The sequence below is a fragment of the Ranitomeya imitator genome, chromosome 8, assembly GCF_032444005.1.
Source record: "Ranitomeya imitator isolate aRanImi1 chromosome 8, aRanImi1.pri, whole genome shotgun sequence".
NCBI lineage: Eukaryota > Metazoa > Chordata > Amphibia > Anura > Dendrobatidae > Ranitomeya > Ranitomeya imitator.
The window spans coordinates 172,427,910-172,452,866 of NC_091289.1; the positions used below are offsets into that span (position 1 = coordinate 172,427,910).

General features: G+C 40.0%; 1 protein-coding gene across 1 annotated transcript in view; it reads right to left on the minus strand.

The window, feature by feature from the left end:
* Window positions 1–10,509: 10,509 nt before the first annotated feature.
* SHISAL2A (shisa like 2A) overlaps window positions 10,510–24,957 on the minus strand; it is a 58,306-nt gene continuing 43,858 nt past the window's right edge. The window contains exons 3-4 of the mRNA XM_069736560.1: window positions 13,320–13,524; window positions 10,510–10,628 (exon numbers count right to left, since the gene is read on the minus strand). Coding sequence (XP_069592661.1) covers window positions 13,340–13,524 — 185 coding nt within the window. The 3' untranslated portion in view covers window positions 10,510–10,628; window positions 13,320–13,339. The remainder of the gene's footprint in view (window positions 10,629–13,319; window positions 13,525–24,957) is intronic.

The window sequence follows — 24,957 nt, forward strand, 5'->3', positions numbered from 1 at the left end:
GTTTGTATCTAAACAGGTCACTAGTGTGCTCTTAACCACTAGGTCCATTGTGGTTCTGAATCACCAGTTCATAACACTACACTGTCTAATATTAAAACCTTACCATTTGTCAATGTTGACCTCAGTGTGAATAAGGGCAGTGTGAATAAGGTTGGGCCCAGTCCTTTTTGTCTGCCCTTATTCACACTGAGGTCAACATTGACACCTGGTAAGGTTTTAATATTAGCCAGTGTAGGACTGTCCCGATCAGAGTTACCGCGACGTGGTGGGATGGCTTTTGTGCTATTTTTTTTATCAAAAAACAGTATTACTAAAAACTCTGTGTTATTTAAATGCACTTTTGCTTTTTTACTTAGTTACATCAGGGTTTTTGCTTACTTTTTTCTTTTGTAGGTTTTAATGTTTTGCTGCCAATGTGAACATGCGTTTAACCTCTGCATGTGTACCAACTCAAGTTAAGCTCAATTTTTGTGTATTTTTCTTTGTTTTTTATTATGTATACCCCTTTTCACATGTAAAGCACCATGGAATAAATGGCGTTATAATACGACCCTTGTCATGGTGAGATGGTTTTTACACTTTTTTTTCACAATAGTGTCAACTAAGTATTCTACGTTATTTACATTTACTGTTTATTCACTAAAGGTACTGTCACACTAGACGATATCGCTAGCGATCCGTGACGTTGCAGCGTCCTCGCTAGCGATATCGTCCAGTGTGACAGGCAGCAGCGATCAGGCCCCTGCTGGGAGATCGCTGGTCGGGGAAGAAAGTCCAGAACTTTATTTCGTCGCTGGACTCCCCGTAGACATCGTTGAATCGGCGTGTGTGACACCGATTCAGCGATGTCTTCACTGGTAACCAGGGTAAACATCGGGTAACTAAGCGCAGGGCCGCGCTTAGTAACCCGCTGTTTACCCTGGTTTCCAGCGTAAAAAAACAAACAGTACATACTTACATTCAGCTGTCTGTCCCTTGCTGTCTGGTTCCTGCCTTGACTGCTGGCCGTAGTGAAAGCAGAGCACAGCCACAGCAGTGAGTCACCGCTGTGTGACTCACCGCTGTGCTGTGCTTTCACTTTCACTTTGCGGCCAGCAGTCAGTGCAGGGACCAGACGGCAAGGGACAGACAGCTGAATGTAAGTATGTACTGTTTGTTTTTTTACGCTGGTAACCAGGGTAAACATCGGGTTACTAAGCGCGGCCCTGCGCTTAGTTACCCGATGTTTACCCTGGTTACTGGGGACCTCGGGATCGTTGGTCGCTGGAGAGCGGTCTGTGTGACAGCTCTCCAGCGACCAAACAGCGACGCTGCAGCGATCCGGATCGTTGTCGGTATCGCTGCAGCGTCGCTAAGTGTGACGGTACCTTAACTGTACAGTATTTGCTTATTTTGCTTTTTTCCCAGATTACGTATGTTCATAGCCTCAGTGTGACTGTGCACCTACACATTGCACTTATCCCAACATGTGTTCCAGCTCATTTCTTTGGGTTTCCTCCCACACTTCAATGACATACTGATAGGGAATTTCGATTGTGAGCCCCAATGGGGACAGTGAGTAATGATAATGTCTGTAGAGCGCTGCAAAATAAATAAAGTTTCAATCACCCGATTGCTATGACTCCAGAGATCCCCCTAGCTGCAGACCGCAGACAATCCCTTTGTAGTCTGATTCTTCATTTCTAAATCTTTCCAACTGTTTCTATATTCCGCTCATATACATTTGTTATATTTGCAAGAACAGATGAAATAGAATGTTACTTTCTGATCTGAGAGACATAGATTTCCATCGGAACTGTAGACACCAAATCTTGCGGTGTTAACAATCAAGAGGATTTCCAAAATCTCCTTATCTTTTATTTTAGATACTTTTAGAATAAAAAAAATGTGGACAGAAACCTTTTAACTCATTTTACAGTTTCCTTTTATAGTTTTAATGCAATATATCGCCATACAGTTATTTCTGCATTATGATGAAACGTCAGAATATTGTAAAATATGCATTAAACTCCAGTGACGTTTTGCTTTTAGGAATATGCTTAAATGCTAATGCTACTGGTAAATACATTTACGTGAAACATGAATTATTAAAATTCCAACAGAGAATTGTTCTCTTCCTTGGTTACAGGGGACAGTATGGAATATAAATGTCCAAGCTGTCTCCTTCTGGCAGGTATATGGGGAACAGTTAGCAAACTGTGATTTTCAAAACTAAGCTGTTACAGTAACCAGATCCAATGTAATCCAGGCATGTGTTACACCGAGCAATCAATTTACTCATAGATTGGAGATATTTATGCTCAGACCTTCCACTAACCATACACAGAATTGCAATTTGTATCAGTCCTTCAGAGACTTCTTTCATATTACATTTAGTCACAATCTCTTAAATTGTTGACAAATTGCCGGCACTTTCCATACATAAAAAATAAGACTGGGACCATACCTTGTATTTTTTTATTTAATTTTTTATCATTATATATTTTTTTTCTTTCAAGATGGACTAAAGAAAAATGCAATCAATGCAATATAATTTTGCCATATAAGTTCATAGGTTATTAACATGTTTTACCATTAACAAGACTGTGATATTTTGCAGTAGAATGTCACATGGTTGTATTTTTATTTAGTTTTTTCCCCAAGTCACAACCTCATTCAGCTGCAGTGTGTGGTCTCCTCCTTTGTAAGGATATATATGATATAGGACTGTAAGGGACGTGGAATGAACTGTTTTCGCTGAGAACCTCATTTTCCTGTAAGCATTAGAAGTCCTGTCACATATGGTAAAGAGAAAGCCAGCTCACCTAGTACTTGAAGTCCAGCTTGCACGGAACCAGGTGGATCCACACCAGATATTATACTCAAGGAAAAAAAAAAAGTTGTTCCATCGTCTGGTAAAATAGTTCTTTCTTTATTTTAGCTCCATCACAACTGTGATAAAGAACACAAGTGAGTGTTCAAACGCTTCTTGCTCCCTTGCCCTGTCTACGCAACCTTTGTAATTTTTGTAAATTTTTAATAGACCTAAAATAAAGAAAGAGCTACTTTAGCAGATGCTGGAACAACAACTCTTCTTTTCCTTGATTAGAAGTCCTGTGCCTAGGGCGGCAAGTTGCGGGGGCACGGCTAAAGCTTTTTAACAGCCTTTCCTTGCCTGACGCCAAACTTGCACTTCATGTAAGATAGGGTTGGGGAGGGAAAGAAAGTTGACTGCTGCTCTACCAATCGCTGTGCCCACTTTTTTAGCAGTCCCCGTACAGTATCATGTTATTGGCAGCACAACATCTGTTTGCTGTTGAGATCAATGGTTTTTGTTCTAGCCTAAGGCTGTGTGCACACGTTGCGGTTTTTTCGCGGTTTTTCCCAATAAAAACACTATAAAATCGCAAAAAAAATGCATACAATAAGCATCCCATCATTTTGAATTCGCATGTTTTGCGCACATGATGCATTTTTTTCCACGAAAAAAACGCATCGCGGTAAAAACCGCAGCATGTTCATTAATTTTGCGGTTTTTTTGCGGATTTCCCACTACAAAATGCATTGGGAAATGTCCGGAAAAAAAACGCGGCAAAACCGTGGTAAAACCGCGGCAAAACCGCATGCAGATTTCTTGCGGATTTCTTGCAGAAAATGTCCGGTTTTTCTCAGGAATTTTCTGCGAGAAATCCTGAACGTATGCACATAGCCTTAATGATCCAGCCACCTATTACATTAACATTTTTACCGATTCGTGTTTCACCTACAAACTCTCATTTGCACTGCCGGTATTTTAAATTGCAGCTGCTGCACGCACACTATGCTACGCAAACACACTTCATGCTGCACACAAATTGCGTATTACACACACTCTCTGTATGCTACCCACACACTGTATGTTAGAAAGACAAACTCCATACAGATGGAGAGCGCAGAGGTTCTCACCTCAGTTTCTTCGGGTTCTCTCCTCCTCTTTTCCTCCATCCTCCCGTAGGATGATGGACCTTTGGTCATATGACCATGATGTCACCAAAAATCCTTCTACACTCCCAACCTTGGAAATCGTACTGGTAATGTAGGCCTCTGACTGGCTGCACTGCTCACGGGACGTCACCGATATTGCTGCAACGGCGCCGAGGCATGAGGCGAGAGTAATAATGATGACCTGTTCTGCTGCTTTCCCGCCACTGAAGACAACAATGACGCCATGTGTATAGTGTCATGCGGTTCTCTATGTAATGTGAACAGTGATGTGCATCTTATATAATGTGTCCTGGCAATGTACAGCATGTAAGTAATGTGTACTAGCTCGGTGCTTTCCCCAACCCCATTTTTGTTTGTGTCTGTCCCCTCTTTGCGCGTTTCCCATCTGTCCATGAGCTCTTGTGCTATCCCCATTTGTCTGCTTGTTTGATCTGTGCTTATTGGTTGCCCATCTGTGCTTCCATGCCATGTCTCTGGTTGTTGTCAACGCTGCTGAAAGGGCACTGTGACCCATAGTATCAATGCCCTGACCCAGAGGCTCTGGGTTATCAATGCTGCCCAAGAGAGAGCAGTGGCCAAGGCTAGGGAAAAAAAGTGGCACCAGTTTTGATATGGCAATGGCACTCTACAAGCAGCCTGCTCAATGCCCTGACCCAGAGGCTTTCTGTTAGCTACGGAAGGGAGAGAGTGTGCAACATTCAGAGCATGAATCTGCTGACACTTGTTGAGTGGGCATGTGCATAGACTATGTGATTAAAGTTGCAGTATTGGGCCCTGTGGAGTGCAGGGGCCCCCAGCATGTACACAGCTTTGTGCTGACTCCTGTCCTGAACATAAGTCATACTTTTTATGCATGACACACTTTACACGTTATTTCCAAACTTACCCAAAATTGTTCGCACGTAACGTCCTGTGGTTGTAATAGGTAAGCCAGACTGTTTTCACTACAGCACGGCCTTATGTTAATATTCTTCATTCAACTCTATGGAATATCAATAGCAGATTAAATATTAATATTGTCATCATTTCAATGCTGGAACTCCTATGAAGGATGTAAGAAACCAGATCCGGCAACGGTGGGAATGTGTCTAGTATTAAAATGAGAAGGCCATAGAGCGGAGGAACTACAACTCCAATAAGGCGATTATGCAATGAGACTATAGTCCAGGGCAAGATCCAGATTTAGGCAGGAGCTTAGCCTGAGTATTTAGGTCTCCCGGTATTTGCCCAAATACAACATGTTCTAGCGCTGACCCTGCTGTGCTGCATAATGCATTAATCCATAGTATACCACCATTCTTATATGGAGATGTGTACATTTATTTGCAGGACCCTGGACTAGTGGCAATGTTAGGAATCCATGGCTTCCAAACGTAAGATCTGCAAACTGCCTCCTACCTGCTGGCATCCCCAGCTACTCTTTTATTAAGCATCGTGGCAAAAAATCGTGCATCGGTCTGGCTAATCAAAAGGGAAGCCGTAGATGCTGACTGGTAGGAAGTGGTTTTCAAGGCTTCCGTTCGGCAGCCGTAAACTCCTGATGTTGCCACTAGACCAGTTTCCTGCAAGTTTATTCTCCCATCATCATGCAACTCTATATAAAACAACTTACATTAAAATTAAGTGTGAAGGTAAATAGGGCACATAAAATGATCGGTAAAAATAATAAAAAAAAAATCTTACTTTAACAACAAGAATGTTTGATGTTTTCATGCATGCTAGGGGTTAACCAGGCAAAATTTGTCAATTTTTTAGCACTTTTTACAGAATTTTTGCATCTCTACTTTGTGAGATATAAAGCTGGATAGGGCTATGGGGCTTGTGCCTTTTACTTTTTGCATTATTTGTGGGGAGATTTCACATTTTTGCTTCCTAAGAATTCATAAAAGCCTAAGATGATATTTTATGTTTTATTATATAGATTTTTCTTTTTACCAGGATATCCATGAACCCCCCTTTGAGTTGATATCAGTCGCGGCTGAGCTCATCTGAGTCTACCTAAACTCACAAGCGCTGTTATTCCCAGTCTTTTCTTCAGGGTCTCTGATGGGCAGGTGTATAGGAAAAAATGGAAGTAACTTTGTGCATTTATTAGATGTATTATTTGTACTTTATACTCCAGAGCTGGACTCACAATTTGTGTGGCTGCTGATTAAACTAATTGATGCAACTAATTATTCTGCAACACTGTTGGGATGCAAATATTGAACTCCCGCTTTCTTTAACGGCCTTGATGAACGATCTGTAAGAGGATCGATATTGTGCAAGTCTAGATAGATTTACCAGAGTCTTCCCCACCGTTGTCGTGATAGTATCTACAGGACAGATCTCTGTATAGACACTGAACCAGCAGGAGATACCAGGATCTCTGAGACTAAATGCAATTTATCAAGATTAAAGGAAATGTTTAATTAGTTAAATGATTTAATTATTTTATTTGTATATTACATTTATTTTTTATAAATTGAGTGAGAAAAAAATCTATATATATTTTTCTTTTTTTTACACAGCCTAATATTAGATGCCTACTATCTGTTCTTCACATGGATATTAGCTGCAATAGATGGACTCAGACCCTATTTCATAGCTTCATTGCTTAACGATTGAAAGAAGACAGGGGTCTATCAAATTCCATATAGAAAACCTTATTTGCTTCAATAGAATTACAGGGTGGGCCATTTATAGCGATACACCTGGGTGGGCCATTTATAAAGTTGGATCCAAAATGGCCGACTTCAAAATGGCCGCCATGGTCACCACCCATCTTGAAAAGTTTTCCCCCTCCCTTATACTAATGTGCCACTAACACAAAAATACTCTCAAATAATCAAAACTACCGGTATTTTAAAAATTACAGACCCCTGGCCTCAGGACACACGTCATGAGTTGTTTTGCTGAAGGCCTCGACAGGTTATTTTTACCCTACAAATATTAGACTTAGGGGATCACATTAAATAAATTTTATAAAAATGTAATCTCTTGGGGAAGTTTCGAGTGAACTGTTAACTTCGAATTTCAGCAGATTTGCCCATCGCTAGAATTTAATATTTACAGAAAAAAAACCCTATCCTGCAGATATTTTTTATTTTAATGATAGAGCCCAGTTGTTATCAGTTACATCAGGATTAAGAATGTTCTTGCAGGCGCCATTTCAAGTGCTCTTCAGTAGATCTTTACGTTGACCTCGTAACGTGTGTTTCACCTCATTTGGAATATGGAAATTCATTATTTGTTTTGCTTTAGTAATGATAGTAGCAGACCCAAAAATGCCTCAATTATCTGCTGTATGTTCTTTATAATGATGGAGATAAACTGAAGGAACTTGTTCCATAGACACAAGGGTGGGCACAGTAGGAGACCCCTGTACAAGAACATCATGTGGGACCTTTGCAGGCCAGTAGCTCATCATAATGCACCACTTTGGGTACTTTGAAGGTGGAAGTGGTATCCCATCGTTGTGGTGTGATGCGCATTTGATGTCGTGCCAGGCCGGCTAATCAAAAGAAGAGCCGCGGGTACGGATATGGATTACTGACATGGCGGCTGAGCTGGGTACTGAGAATCGTTTGCACCAACTCTACTGAAGAGCCTTTGAAAAGGTGAATTAAAGGCACAAGTTCAACATAGAGCTAAAATAATGAGACCTATTATACTTTGCTTTAAAAAGGTTGTCAAATTTTTTTTTATAACTTTTTCTTTATTTTACCACTAGTGGCATTTTTATGTGACTACTCGTTATTTTAAAACTATCAAAAGACTGACCGATACATCCAAACAGAAATAAGGTGTAAACAGGTGCTTACTAAAAGTAGCCACCACCATATATAACCAACAAATGAAGCTGCACTCCGTAGCGCTATAGCATGCAAGTATGAAATATATGAAGTTTGAATTGCATTACTGCAATTTTTCTCATTTTCTGGAGCAGTAATGCAATTCAAATTTCATATACTTCATATTTGTATGCTACAGCGCTACGGAATGCTGCTTTATTTCTTGGTAATACTCTCTAGTTTACACTTGCCGCTGATGCATTCATTACAAGTTATCTGCAGCTTAGTTTTAGGGTATATTCACTTGTGCCAGAATTCGTACGGAAAAAATCCCTTGCAGATTTTTTCACAGAAAAATTATGCAGTTTGTATTTTTCTTCTACTTTTTATTTCATTTTTTTTTTAGTTTTATTATGTTTCTTTATTATTTATATATATATTTTTATTTTATTGTGTTTATCATGTTTTATTACCCTAACCGTAACCTAGCCCTAAATTAATTTATTTATTCATATATTTTATTATGTTTATTATGCTTTACTACCCTAACCATAACCTAGCCCTAAATTCATTATTTATATATTTTGCTATGTTTATTATGTTTTACTACCCTAACCGTAACCTAACCCTAAATTCATTATTTATTTATTTATTTATATATTTTATTATATTTATTATGCTTCATTACCCTAACCGTAACCTAACCCTAAATTCATTATTTATTTATGTATTTTATTATATTTATTATGTTTTATTACCCTAAGCGTAACCTAACCCTAAATTAATTCATTATCTACTTATTTTATTATGTTTATTATGTTTTATTACCCTAACCATAACCTAACCCTAAATTCATTATTTATTTATTTATTTATATATTTTATTATATTTATTATGCTTCATTACCCTAACCGTAACCTAACCCTAAATTCATTTTTTATTTATGTATTTTATTATTTTTATTATGTTTTATTACCCTAACCGTAACCTAGCCCTAAATTCATTTATTTATTTAAATATTTTACTATGTTTATTATGTTTTACTACCCTAACCGTAACCTAGCCCTAAATTCATTATTTATATATTTTACTATGTTTATTATGTTTTATTACCCTAACCGTAACCTAACCCTAAGTTCATGATTTATTTATGTATATATTTTATTATATTTATTATGTTTTATTACCCTAACCATAACCCAACCCTAAATTCTTTATTTATTTATCTATTTTATTATATTTATTATGCTTTATTACCCTAACTGTAACCTAACCCTAAATTCATTACCTATTTATTTTATTATGTTTATTATGTTTTATTACCCTAACCGTAACCTAACCCTAAATTCACTATTTATTTATATATTTTACTATTTTTATTATGTGTTCTTACCCTAACCATAACCTAACTCTAAACTCATTATTTATTTATATATTTTACTATGTTTATTATCCTAACCATAACCTAACCCTAAATTCATTATTATTTATTTATATATTTTATTATATTTATTATGTTTTATTACCCTAACCGTAACCTAACCCTAAATTCATTATTTATAATAATAATAAATAATAATCTTTATTTTTATATGGCGCTAACATATTCCGCAGCGCTTTACCATTTACGCATGTTACAGAACCGCCCAGCACCAAGAATGTTATGCAGTATATGTATGTATAATAGTTTCCATGTGAAATGCATCAGTCCACAGGCTGCGCTCCTGGACAAGATATTCTCTTTCTGACCTCCCCCTACCTTTGTAATTCCCACAGTAAATATTGGCAGACTCCGGCCCCTTGCGGCTATTGTAATGTAGGTCTGGCCTGCTGTGCTCCTACTGGCCTGCCCTGTGTATCTGTGTTATATATTCTGTGTGCTGTAAATAAAGGTTGTTCTTAGACTGGAAATACGTGGAGAAGCAGTCAGCTTTTATATGCTCTCATGTAATCAAGAAATTCCTGCCAGCGTCCTTCATTCAGAATCTAGCAAAAGCAGAGTGGACTTCCTGAAACACGGGGTGGTACTGAAAGAGGTACCCCAGCTTGGTAGACCCCGTTACAGCGCACATTCTCATCGCTGTTCCCGATGGGGCTCACTATCTCAATTCCCTACCAGTATGGTCTTAGGAATGTGGGAGGAATCCGGAGAACCCGGAGGAAACCCACGCAAACACGGAGAGAACATACAAACTCTTTTGCAGATGTTGTTCTTGGTGGGGTTTGAACCCAGGACTCCAGCGCTGCAAAGCTGCAGTGCTAACCACTGAGCCAAATTTATTAAGTTTTATTACCCTAACTGTAACCTAACCCTAAGAGCTGCTCAGCCTCTGACTTCTCAGTTGCTGCCTATGCAGAATGCAGTAGTTGAGGTTAGAGTACCAACAGCTCCTGGGCTCGGCATATTCTGAGAGATATGTATGATTGCCTTGATCAAACCATTGCCAAGATTATCTAGACTGCTGCGCTCTGCGTAGGAACTGGTGGCAGCAACCAAGATGACAAGGCAGACACTGTGTACAGCTGGGGAGACGGGCATAATTTGGCACCCGATGGAAGCCGATGTTATTTTTTATTGTGAAGAACGGAGCACATTTATCAAATATCCAGAAGCAAACGTTAACATTTCTGTTACATTCGATCCTTCGTAGACTCATTTATAAGGCAATTGGAAAGCCATCAAAGCCCACAGAACCTTTTTATTTCTAAGCAATGAGACTGTGTTCCGGGAAAAGAAAGATTAGTACAAATGTCACACAAAGACAAGCGGATGTAAAAGAGGCAATAAAAATGTTTATTGATGAAATGCGTGGCACGTGTGTAGTAAGGCGGCAGGAACGGGCGATCGAAGCCAAGCAGCTGTTTGAAAACACTGAATCAGAGCACAATGACCTATGGAGAAAGGAAGAAGGAAATACAAATTAGTGACATGAGAACCAAGACTGACTAGAATGACTTTCAAAAGCGACATTATTGATATAGAGACTTAAATCTGTCAATATCTCTAAATTTTAAGAATACATCATGATGACGCTTCCATTTTGCCTTAGTATCTGGTTAACGGTTAAAACCTTAATGATCATAAATGCTTTTCTATTAATATTTTATTTTTTGTGCAGGATTTATCATGTTTTGCAAATTTTCCTCTACCATTTATGTTCTGGTATCCTTGTGGTTCATCAAAGTGTTTTGGCAAAACTAGAATTGAATCCAATAGGGAAGAGAGGTATTAAGAGGAGATGAGAAAATCGATTTGAAGAAAATCAAAAGCACTTGGAATGGCACAAAAAAAAATCAGATTTACCAAAATCCAAATGTTTTGTGATTCGATTTGTCTTGAATCCAGAAAAGTGGCAGCCAGCCAGGTTACCATGTATATGGGCTCATTTTAGGACAAGTAAGGGGATAAAAAAACAATAAAACATACATTGACCCACACATGTACTCCTTACTTGGTCCTCCATTTGTTCCCTCTGGCTTTTAGCATTGACTGCTAGGCCTCCGACACGACCCATGTGAACAGACCACACGCACATCTTTGACATCTATGATGTGCGGTGAGCCGAGGTCATGTGAGGCGCGATGCATGTCATACACATCAATGACATGCTGTAGCCTAGTCAGAGTGAAACAAGCCAGAGGCGTAGGAGTCAGTGCCAGAAAACATGAGAGAACAAGAATTGACAAAGAGCTGTGAAAGCAGGATAGATGAGGGGCAAAGTGAGTAAAATATTTAAAAAAAAACTCTTTCAGTCCATATGGCAGAGGATTATCTTCTGTCATATGCATCAACAGAGCAGCATTTGGAGTTTCACATCACTGTTATGATCCGGTGACCTTGGAGCAGCATGAAAACTTTCACTGGAGTAGGTGGTAACTATACTGACCGCAAATCCTGATCTTAACACCGCAACTAGAAGTAGTCGTGGGGTGTACCTAACAAACCCTAGACACCTCGTCACAGCCAGAGGACTAAATACCCCTAAAGATGGAAATAGGAATACTACCTTGCCTCAGAGCAGAACCCCAAAGGATAGGCAGCCCCCCACAAATATTGACTGTGAGTAGGAGAGGCAAGACACACACAGTCAGAAAACAGGATTTAGCACAAGAGGCCACTCTAGCTAAAATAGGAAAGGATAGGACAGAGTTCTGTGCGGTCAGTATTAAAACCCTTCCAAAAATATCCACAGCAGATTATACAAAAAATTCCTTCATCTAACTAAAGACGTGGAACGTATATCTGCAACTCCAGAGACTACTAAACTCAGAGCAGGAATACAATCAAAAAACAAGCACACAGCTTGTGTGCCATAGAAAAAGAAACAGACACTTATCTTTGCTGAATTGGCAGCTAAGCAGGAGAGGCCAGACAAAGATCCAACACTCCCCAAGAAACATTGACAACTGGAAAGGACTAATGAGTCCTGCAAACCTAAATACCTCAGTCAGAACTGCAATCAGCAGATACACCTGTCCAGGACTGCAGCCCAGAGACAACTGCGTTACCACCTACAACCACCGGAGGGAGCCCAAAAGCAGAATTCACAACACATCACTGACTTCTCTATAACAAGCAATAAACACAACTCGGCACCACTCAGCCTCTCTATATAGAGCACCATGCTGCAGAATATCACTCCTCCCAGCATCCTATATTCAACCCCATCTTGCAATATATCATGCCTCTCAGCCCCCTATATAAAACCACATAGTAGATCATTCCTTTCAGCCACTCATATAGAGCCCCACCCTGCAGTATATAGCTAATCTTAGCCCCTCTATACACAGCCCTATACTTCAGAATAACTTTCCTTTCAGTACCCTCTATGCACAGCCCCATCCTACCCTATATCACTCCTTTAAACCCCCTCTAAACAGCCATAGACTGCAGTACATCGCTCTTCTTAGCTATCAGCAAAACAGCACACTGTTGCTTTTTGTTGAGTTCCATGCTGTAAGGAAGGACGTTCTGCTCTTTCCAGTGATAACATCCTTCACAGGAGCAGCTACATTATAGACACATCCCAGAACGGTGCTATGTCGGCATAAAGTTTGCAGAGAGACACTGCACTGTACATGATCGTCCAGAAGAACTGGAACTACAGCAGGAAGGTTCCAATGGCAACTGGAGGGTACAGAGATCCTGGAGGGGCAGTGACATATGCAAAACAGGGAAGATTTAAAACTGAGATATACAGGCACAAATGAGTAAATACAGTGCCTTGCGAAAGTATTCGGCCCCCTTGAACTTTTCAACCTTTTACCACATATCATGCTTCAAACATAAAGATACCAAATGTAAATTTTTGGTGAAGAATCAACAACAAGTGGAACACAATTGTGAAGTTGAACTAAATTTATTGGTTATTTTAAATTTTTGTGGAAATTCAAAAACTGAAAAGTGGGGCGTGCAATGTTTTATGAAAAAGTGAAGTATAAGAAATGAGTTCTAGAACTGGAGGTTATTCCCAAAGTAAATATATAAAAAAAAATATGTTACTGGCCATAACACAGAGTGGGAGTAATAAAGCTGTCAGTGCAGAATGAATTTTTAGAGGTGAAGAAATGATATATACGTACGTGTATAATGACAGCTGAGCTCAAGAAGGTCCTTGTACATTGATTGTTGTTACAGTTGCAAGGAAACATCTCTGAAACAGTCTGTCCGGGTCCTGGGGTTGGTTGTCACAGTCCAATTTATGGCTCAGAAAATGCCGCTTAAAGCCGTTGGGCACTGATGATTGGCTGGATCTGCTGGGACCTTCCAAAGAGTTTTGTTCTATGCCTAAAGGAAAAAAAAAAGGAGGAATTTCCAATTAATTGCAGTATCACATATTGCAGCTGCATTTGACAGAAATACTGAGAACGAGTCACATATGTAGGACTTTTCTTCCAGAGTAAAGTGTTAGTTCAAAATTGATTTATTGGTAATAGTACATATCGCTAATTCTCTTAGTTACATAAAAATCAAGGTTCACCAAAATGGATTTAAAGAGAACCAATCACTTGCCATAAATATGTATTTTTTTAACCTGGTGTGAATACCGTTTTTCTCCTGAATCCGACGTTGTTTTTCTTTTGTTCTTGCACCTCTCCGCTCCTAAGATTTTGCCCCTTTTTACTTGTGTATAAATCTTGTTTTGTTAGAAACTGAGCAGTATTATCAAGAAGACTCCCATAAAAAAAGAGCTTATTGCCACATCCACTTGGCTAAAAACAATAAATTTACTTACAGGGTAGAAAGAGCGATATCTCAATAATGGAGAGGAGCAGGAACAAAAGAAAATCAACTTCAGATTCGGGAGAGCAGCAGCATTTATACCAGGTAAAAAAATATATAAATGTATGGTAAATGACAGGTCCTCTTTAAAAGTCACATATTTGGCCTAAACAATGTGACCATAAAAATGGACAAGAAAGTGCAGCTGTTCAAAGGGCAGCAGAGTGGCTCAGAGGTTAGCACTGTTGCTTTGCCGTGTAGGAGTCCTGCGTTCAAATCCCATCAAGGATGATAGATATCAACGTCTCTGCCAAATCCCGGCTGATGTCAGCCTTTTTACTTGCCAAATCAAATCTTGAAGTTTATCATAATTGTTATTTGTCCTCCCACTTTTCGAGCATTGGACACGCATTCTCATAGGGATTGAGATCTGGGGAGTTTCTTAGCCGTTGACTCAAAATGTCAATGTTTTGTACAACGAGCCACTTTGTCATCTCTATTGCCTTGTGCTATGATGTTAAATCATGCTGGAAAAAGACTTGTCACCATATTTCTCCTGGGTGGTTGGAAGAAGTTCCTCTTGGAGGATATTTAGATCCCATTATTTATTCATGGCCGCGTTCTAAGACAAATTTGTGAGTGAGCCCACTCCATGGATGGAAAACAAACCCCAACATAAATGGCCTCATGATCCTTTAATGTTAGCAGACACAGAACTCATGGTAAAGGCTCAACTTTTCTTCTCTTGGCAATGCAAAAGGACTGAGAAGATTCCATTGCCCTCGTACTTGTCTACACTATCTCGGAGTCTCGGAGTCTGCAACTACCGTGCTGTCTAAGCCTCCTCGTTCACAAACTTAATACCATACTAATTTCTACTCAACTACTGTACAAGGGCTGACAACCACACACTGTTCTGTTTCCACCATCCCTTTTCCTTCCCTGTCCGGCATTACTTCTTCAAGGACTCTGGAGCGCTCCTTCTTCAGGAACCAGCTCTCATCATTCCACGTCCCTTACTGTAGTCTACATACATACTTTAAGGAGACGTTAGATTTATTGGTTCAACTTACGCAAGAGGGATGAAGTCAGGGACAATCCAACTAAGACAAGGATCAAGAAGGGAAGTGTGGAGGTTTAATTATTTTGCACTTTTTGGCACAGTCATTTTGAGTGTATCGAGAAACATTTTTCAAGTGCTGTATATACAGCTCTTATACATTTTTGTAGTATTTAAGTATTATCATGCCTTTGTTAGTCTCTTTATATTTTCAAGGTTTCAAAAAGTCTGAACAACATATTCTCTGAATTTATAAGATTTCCGATGCTCACGTCTCCCAGGCAGCAGAATGAGCCCTGACTACATCCAATCCTTTCTCTTAGAAATCCCAAGGTTGGGAGATGTACTGTATAACACTCCTTGTTTTAGTGCCACATCTGTTTCAATACTTTTATATGTATATATGTATATTTTTTTATGCGATTTCCTGCAATGCAGATCTCATTTCTATCTTTTTATCTTATTTCTGCCTATGTCACCGTCACGATGCACTACAACGTCCTGGAATGATACAAAACATATACATATATAATGGAATGTATTGAAAATAAAGACATTGAAAAATAAACCTACTAAGCATCTCCCCTCATCCATAATCTCTCCGAGGTCATTCATCCTTATGTTTATAGTCCTTTTACCAGGCACTGCTCCTAATAGCCAGTTTCCTACTCCACACTGATGAGGGGCAAATACCCCAAAACAGCTGTCTGTGGATGGATACCATGTTTTGGCATAGGTGGTTTTCCCTTTTGGGATGCTGCCTTTCCCGTGGTTGTTCCTTCCCGGTGAAAGACCTGGCTATTTATTGCTTGCGTTGAGAAACACGTGATGGTGTCTCCGCGGCTTTTCTACATGTATTTGCATATTTCCCATAAGGGATGGGGGCAGTGTTCTGGATTACTGCTTTGAGAAACACGTGATGGTGTCTCCGCGGTGTTGGATGTTTTGATCTCTCCGAGGTCATTCATTCTTATGTTTATAATCCATAAAAATCCGACACATCAAAACATAAAATTATTTACCCCATAAAAAACCCACCATAGAACAACAAAAACATCGAGTTGCCATTTTTTTGGTTACCGCAATCAAAACATCTAACTCCAAAATGGAATGAATAAGCTTGCCACACAAAAATGAAACCCTTTTACAGATCCATCAACAGGTAAGTTAAAAAGCTACACGTGTGAGAAAATGGCAACAGAAACAATTTTTTTCTTACAAATTTTTGAATATTTTTTTCACCACTAAAATAAAAAAATTCCAGCATTCAACTATTACAGTACATCCTAGGTCAGTCAGGCGAATCCTGTTGCTATCGCTCTTTCAGCTATGTTGAGCTCTGCTAATAAGCTACACAATACAACTCTGCTGCTCCTGTGGTTTACTGTATCCCAGCTGGAAGACACCTGATTGTATATACATCTCTGCTATTGCTGTGGTCTACCATATCCCGAGCTGCAAGATATTTGATTAAACCTACTTCTCTGCTGTTTGTGTATACACAGTCGTGCTTGAACCCTTCAGAAATTTTCATATATCTGCATAAATAAGACCTTAAACCAATCAGATTTTCACACAATTCCTAAAAGTAGATAAAAATAACAAAATAAAACAAATGGTTTAATTTAAAGAACAGGGATCTTTCAAAGTCTGATCTACACAGCTCATGTTTGTTGAAGTGTATCATCGCACAAAGGATGATGATTTCTAAGGACCTCAGAAGAAAAATTGTTAATGCTCATCAGGCTATAAGAAGTTGTGAAACCATCTCTAAAGAATTTGTAATTCATCAATCCACAGTCAAACAGGTTGTGTACAATGGAGGTAATTAAAGACCATTATTACCCTCAGGAGTGGTCGACCAAAAATGCAAGGGGCACAATAATCTGTGAGGGCACAAAGGAACCCAAGGTGTCTTTTAAGCAACTAAAGGCCTCTCACATTAGTTAATATTAATGGTCATAAGTCCACCTTTAGGATGTTTTTGAACAACAATGGTATGCATGGCAGGATTGCAAAGACAAAGCCACTCCTCTCCTGCACAAAGAACATTTCTGCCTGTCTGTAGTTTGCTAAAGATCCCCTGGACAAGTCAGAAGGCTATTGGAACAATGTCTTGTGAATGGATGAGCCCAAAACAGAATTTTTTGGCTTAAGTAGCATTATGTTTGGAGAAAGAAAAATATTGTGTTGCAGCATACAAAATCTCATACCATCTGTGAAGCACGGTGGTGGTAGAATCATGGTTTAGGCCTGTTTTAATGCATCTCGGCCCATCATTGATGGAACAATGAATTCTGAACCATAACAGCAAATTCTAAAGGAGAGTGTCAAGACATCTGTCCATGCAATGTAATCAGCTCCAGACCTTTTACTAGCTTAGTTGATGATGCATTAACCAGGGAAACGCCGGTACAGTTGAATGCAATGATGGAGGAGAGAGTGTCTGCTGACGCTCCCTCTCCCATCATTCCCCGCTCTGCCTCGCGCTGACACTGCGGGTGCGCGATGATGTCATATCATCGCGCACCTGCTGTGTGTCAGGCGGGCAGACTGCAGCTGCTGAGACCAGATCCGGGAGCAGCGCGAGGCACGAGGAGAGGTGAGGAGAGTGTTTTTTTTAATATATAACTGAGTGATAACTGGATTGTGGGGCTATTGGGGGGGCTGTATTACATTCTATGGGGGCTGTGCTGCATTACATTCTATGGGGGCTGTGCTGTATTACATTCTATGGGGCTGTGCTGTATTACATTCTATGGGGGCTGTGCTGTATTACATTCTAAGGGGTCTGTGCTGTATTACAATCTATGGGGGTTGTGCTGCATTACATTCTATGGGGGCTGGCTGCATTACATTCTATGGGGGCTGGCTGCATTACATTCTATGGGTGGCTGGCTGCATTACATTCTATGGGGGCTGTGCTGTATTACATTCTATGGGGGCTGTGCTGCATTACATTCTATAGGGGCTGTGCTGCATTACATTCTATGGGGGCTGGCTGCATTACATTCTATGGGGGCTGGCTGCATTACATTCTATGGGGGCTGTGCTGCATTACATTCTATGGGGCTGTCTGCATTACATTCTATGGGTGGCTGGCTGCATTACATTCTATGGGTGGCTGGCTTCCTTACCTTCTATGGGGGCTGGCTGCATCACATTCTATGGGGGAGGGCTGTATTACATTCTATGGGGTGCTGTATTATATTCTATGGAGGGGCTTCATTATATTCTATGGGGGGTTGCATTATGCTCTATGAGGGGGCTACCATATATATGCAGGTGCTGCATTATACTATATAAGGGGGCTGCATTTTATTCTCTGGGGTTACATTATACTCATGGGACTACAATATATTCTGTGGGGTGGCTGCATTATACTCTGGGGTGGCATCATTATACTATATGTGGGCTGCATTATACTGTATCATGGACTATGGTGAATACGTTATACTATATGAAGAACTATGGGGTGCATTATACTATGGGAAGTGAATTGTACTACATGGATGACAATGGCGGGGCACTATACTATATGGAGCACTATGAGAAATATATTATACTATTTGGAGGACTGAGGAGTGTATTATACTATATGGAGGAATTGCAGTGTATTTTAATATATGGAGGACTATGAGGAGTGTATTATACTATATGGAGGACTGAGGAGTGTATTATACTATATGGAGGACTATGTGGAGTGTATAATACTATATGGAGGACTGAGGAGTGTATTATACTATATGGAGGACTGAGGAGTGTATTATACTATATGGAGGACTATGTGGAGTGTATTATACTATATGGAGGACTGAGTCGTGTATTATACTATATGGAGGACTGAGGAGTGTATTATACTATATGGAGGACTGAGGAGTGTATTATACTATAAGGATGACTGAGGTGCACATTATAATATATGGAGGACTATGGGGTGTGTTATACTAAACAAGCAAAATGCTGCCTATTTATCGAGTGATTGGATTGTTTATGTGGGAACAGAAATCCTTGTTCTCAGCAGCACATCCCTGATGTAAACTGTAGTTGTGCTGCTGATAACATGATACTGTATGGGGACAGATTGGTCTAAATGTGATTGTTCTGTTCCCTTCATTCTTTCTCAGTTGGTGTAAAGAGGCCTGGAAACAAGCGAACGACTTCAGTATTGTCGATCACACTCGTTTAGTGGCCTGAGATCAGCGCATGTAAATACAGCAGAAATGCTGCGCAGGTAGACTAGGCAAGGATGATGACAGTTGTAGTTAGCACCCGACGCTTGGGAATAGCGCTAACTCTACTGCTTTTCCCAGCCGCCAAAGCATTTAATTCTGGTATGTGTAATGATTTTTAGGATTGATGTCAGCTGCGTAATGTCAGCTGCTATCAATCCCTGGTGTAAGTAATGGAGTGGTGTCTATCAGACACCCCCACTACTAGCCCAGACCTGGCGAGACCTAGATGGGCTTGCTACATCTCATCTGATGAAGTTGATCCTCGCAGCCTTTGTTTCACATGAGAAGAATGGACTGATGATTTTGGTGCAGCAGGAAGATCCATATGGAACAACTCAAGCAGAATAGCACCAGGAGGAACAAATGGGAATCACGAGATCTGATTAAGCAGATATGAGTTTACGACAAGAAGTGTAACAGAGTTGTAATTCACAAAGGAAACCAAGGACAATCAGCAATGAGGAAAAGAGCTGAGCTGCATAATGAAATTGCAAAGTTGACTCAGTCTCAGTGATATACCAGAGCTAAGTTTGTCACAGAGTTCAATACAGAGCTGGCAGCAGTATGGCATTGTTGACGCAGTAATATAAGTATTCTGGGTTTGTCACAAAGTTCAAGGCAAAACTAGCCAGTGGTATTGCAGTTACCCAGCAAAGTAGCAGAGATTGGTTTGTCACACAGTCTAAGACAGAACCGGTCAACGATAAAGTTGTATTACCCAGCAGGTTTGTCAGGATGAAGTAAGCAGTGCAGGAAATCAGTTCAGGGTAGCAGCATGGATGCTAACTACCTGAATACTCAGGCAGCACACCAGCGGCCTGTAATACCTGGGAGTGTTATGTTAGAAGATTGTGTTGGGTTGCTATGGCCAAGGAGCAGAAGGTCAACAGAAGGAAGAAGACACAGCATCTGGCACTGAATGAAGGAGAGGTTAGTAAAAGTACTAACCACTGAATACTGGGAATACACCACAAGGCATGCTGTTTTGTTGATCTGACAGTTATTTAGCCATCACAATTTGGCACCTGTCAAAGTCACTTAGATCCTTGTGCCTGCCCATTTTTCCTACTTCCAACGCATCTGCTTACTGTGGGACAAGAAGGCACATGTCTATAGAAAACATATTACTGCCTGTTAGGTTGATCAATATGAAGATAAATTGAGGATCTGGTTGCCTTGGGTGGTGGTGACATATGCGTTGCTAGCTGATATTGAGTCATCAGAAGATCGTGTTTACACGTATCACAGGTGCTGATAATCAACAGTGTCATTTATCACACAGACAAGAGAGAAAAACCTCAGGACAGAATTACATGGTAAATGGTAATGCCAGTCTATTTGCTGTGTTTACAGTCCATATTGTATAAGCCAGAAACACCGCTCTGTCAGATAAGGCTATTAGAAGGAGGCGATAAAAGAGAACACATGATAATAATAATAATAATAATAATAATAATAATAATAAATATACATAGTATGGGTTTATTTTATATTTTCTCTCTTAAAGGGGACATTTCACTGGATATCTTTAATTTCAAATGAGCATCTTCTAAAATTGGTGCTGCTCCACTAATTCTGAAACAGTTTTTCTTTTTCTTCTGTGCAGCTCCATTCCAAAGTTATGCCCCCCGGGAAATAAAGATGCCATTTTCCCTTCAACCAGCTGGGTTTGGGCATTTGCTGCTATCTCCTCTAAGGCTACTTTCACACTAGCGTTAACTGCAATCCGCCGCAATGCGTCCTTTTGCAGAAAAAACGCATCCTGCAAAAGTGCTTGCAGGATGCGTTTTTTCCCCATAGACTTCTGCGGACCGTCGGGAGCAAAAAACGCTACATGTAACGTTTTTTGCTCCTGACGGACCGCTTTTTCCGACCGCGCATGCGCAGCCGGAACTCCGCCCCCACCTCCCGCACCTTACAGTAGGGCAGCAGATGCGCCGGAGAAATGCATCCGCTGCCTCCATTGTGCAATGCGTTAAAAGCTAGCGTCGGAATCTCTCCCCGACGCATTGCGACGGGGAGATTCCGACGCTAGTGTGAAAGTAGCCTAACTCTGGCCAATCAAAACATGGCCATGCCCACAGAGAAGTTATGCTGTACTCACTCAGTTGGTTGAAGTGAAAAATGTAACCCTTGTTAATAGGGGGTCATAACTTTGGAACAGAGGGGTACAGAAGAAAAAGAAAAACTGTTCCAGAATCAGTGAAGCAGCACCAACATGAGAAGGTATTCAGTTTCAATTTTAAAAAGATTGTAAAATTTGACACAAAATTGTGTGCATATTTTGGCATGGAATTTAAGTCAAACCCAAGGACAACCCATATCCCATGTAGGGAAGAAAAAGTAATGAGGATCATTATCCGGCACAACCATCCGAATAAAAAAACACTTAAAAACACGAGCAAAAATCGTTATCCCAACGCGTTTCTAGCGCGGCGCAATTAGTTAAAACACACAGACACTATATATATATATATATATATATATAAATATATATATATACAGTACAGACCAAAAGTTTGGACACACCTCATTTAACCCCTTAATGACCGCCAATACGTCTTTTAACTGACCTGAGATATAAGAGAATAGCCTCCCCATACAGGTGACAATCCAGCATCTGTCGGTTGTACACTATAGCTGACAACTTGCTGTACCAGCCACGATCAGTATTTGCACCATCTAAATCTGTTTAACCCCTTAGATGCTGCTGTCAATAGTGACTACATCATTATAAATGGTTAACAGAGCGTGGGGGCTTCTTCTTTGTCCCAATTGGTACCCTCATATCATGATTTTGTTGTCCTGATGTTTGCCATGGCAATTCATGGCCAAATAGTGGCCTTAGAGTCTGACGGCTGTAGTAATCTGTTTAGAAGTTAGAGACATTTAGGTGGTAAAAATACACATTTTCATTTCTGTCATACCACTTTGCATTAATTCCTGTAAAGCACCTGAAGGGTTAATAAACTACCTGACAGCAGTTTTCAATATGTTTAGGGGTGCTGTTTTTAAAATGGTATCATGTTTGTGGGTTTCCCAATATATGGGACCACTAAAGTCACTTCAAACATGGATAAGTCCCTAAAAAAATAAATTTATTAAATTTCTTTGAAAAAATGAAAAATTGCTACTACATTTTTAAACCTCCTAAACTGCTAACAAAATAAAATAATATTTTGCAAATGGTCCTGATGTAAAGCAGACATGAGGGAAATGTTATTTATTAATGGTTTGCTGTGGTATGACCATCTGGATTAAAGGGATAATCATTCAAATTTAGAAAATTGCTAATTTTTTAACATTTTTCTCAAATTTTTGATATTTTTTATAAATAAACACAAAAAATGTTGAACAAAATTTACCATTATCATAAAGTATAATGTGTCACGAAAAAACAATCTCAAAATCACTGGGATTTGTTGAAGCGTTGCAGAGTTATTACCACATAAAGTGACACTGGTCAGATTTCAAAAATTTGGCTCAGTCACTAAGGGGTTAAAGATTTTTTCTGTATTTTCATGACTATGAAAATTGTACATTCACACTGAAGGCATCAAAACTATGAATTAACACATGTGCAATTATATCCTTAACAAAAAAGTGTGAAACAACTGAAAATATGTCTTATATTCTAGGTTCTTCAAAGTAGCCACCTTTTGCTTTGATGACTGCTTTGGACACTCTTGGCATTCTCTTGATAAGCTTCAAGAGGTAGTCACCGGGAATGGTCTTCACTTCACACGTGTGCCCTGTCAGGTTTAATAAGTGGGATTTCTTGCCTTGTAAATGGGGTTGGGACCATCAGTTGTGTTGTGCAGATGTCTGGTGGATACACAGCTGATAGTCCTACTGAATAGACTGTTAGAATTTGTATTATGGCAAGAAAAAAGCAGCTAAGTAAAGAAAAATGAGTGGCAATAATTACTTTAAGAAATGAAGGTCAGTCAGTCAAATATTGGGAAAACTTTGAAAGTGTCCCCAAGTGCAATGGCAAAAATCATCAAGCGCTACAAAAAAACTGGCTCACATGAGGACCGCCCCAGGAAAGGAAGACCAAGAGTCACCTCTGCTGCTGAGGATAAGATTATCCGAGTCACCAGCCTCAGAAATCGCAGGTTAACAGCAGCTCAGATTAGAGGCCAGGTCAATGCCACACAGAGTTCTAGCAGCAGACACATCTCTACAACAACTGTTAAGAGGAGACTTTGTGCAGCAGGCCTTCATGGTAAAATAGCTGATAGGAAACCACTGTGAAGGACAGGCAACAAGCAGAAGAGACTTGTTTGGGCTAAAGAACACAAGGAATGGACATTAGAGCAGTGGAAATCTGTGCTTTGGTATGATGAGTCCAAATTTGAGATCTTTGGTTCCAACCACCGTGTCTTTGTGTGACGCAGAAAAAGTGAACAGATGAACTTGAGCGTGAGAAAATATTCAGAAAAATTCCCACGCTCGAGTTCATCTGAGGTTATACCAGCAGGGGGCGCAGCACCGCAAGTCTAGGTACAGTCATGGCCAAAGTTTGACACCCCTGCAATTCTGTCAGATAATACTCATTTTCTTCCTGAAAATGATTGCAAACACAAATTATTTGGTATTATTATCTTCATTTAATTTGTCTTAAATGAAAAAACACAAAAGAAAATGAAGCAAAAAGCAAAACATTAATCATTTCACACAAAACTCCAAAAAAGGGCCAGACAAAAATATTGGCACCCTCAGCTTAATACTTGGTTGCACAACCTTTAGCCAAAATAACTGCGACCAACCGCTTCCGGTAACCATCAATGAGTTTCTTACAATGCTCTGCTGGAATTTTAGACCATTCATCTTTGGCAAACTGCTCCAGGTCCCTGATATTTGAAGGGTGCCTTCTCCAAACTGCCGTTTTTAGATCTCTCCACAGGTGTTCTATGGGATTCAGGTCTGGACTCATTGCTGGCCACCTTAGATGTCTCCAGTGCTTTCTCTCAAACCATTTTCTAGTGCTTTGTGAAGTGTGTTTTGGGTCATTGTCCTGCTGGAAGACCCATGACCTCTGAGGGAGACCCAGCTTGCTCATACTTCATTATGCTGCAAAATTTGTTGGCAGTCTTGAGACTTCATAATGCCATGCACACGGTCAAGCAGTCCAGTGCCAGAGGCAGCAAAGCAACCACAAAACATCAGGGAACCTCCGCCATGTTTGACTGTAGGGCCCGTGTTCTTTTCTTTGAATGCCTCTTTTTTTCTCCTGTAAACTCTATGTTGATGCCTTTGCCCAAAAAGCTCTACTTTTGTCTCATCTGACTAGAGAACATTCTTCCAAAACGTTTTAGGCTTTTTCAGGTAAGTTTTGGTAAACTCCAGCCTGGCTTTTTTATGTCTCGGGGTAAGAAGTGGGGTCTTCCTGGATCTCCTACCATACAGTCCCTTTTCATTCAGATGCCGACGGATAGTACGGGTTTACACTGTTGTACCCTCGGACTGCAGGGCAGCTTGAACTTGTTTGGATGTTAGTCGAGGTTCTTTATCCAACATCCGCACAATCTTGTGTTGAAATCTCTTGTCAATTTTTCTTTTCCGTCCACATCTAGGGAGGTTAGCCACAGTGCCATGGGCTTTAAACTTCTTGATGACACTGCGCACGGTAGACACAGGAACATTCAGGTCTTTGGAGATGGACTTGTAGCCTTGAGATTGCTCATGCTTCCTCACAAT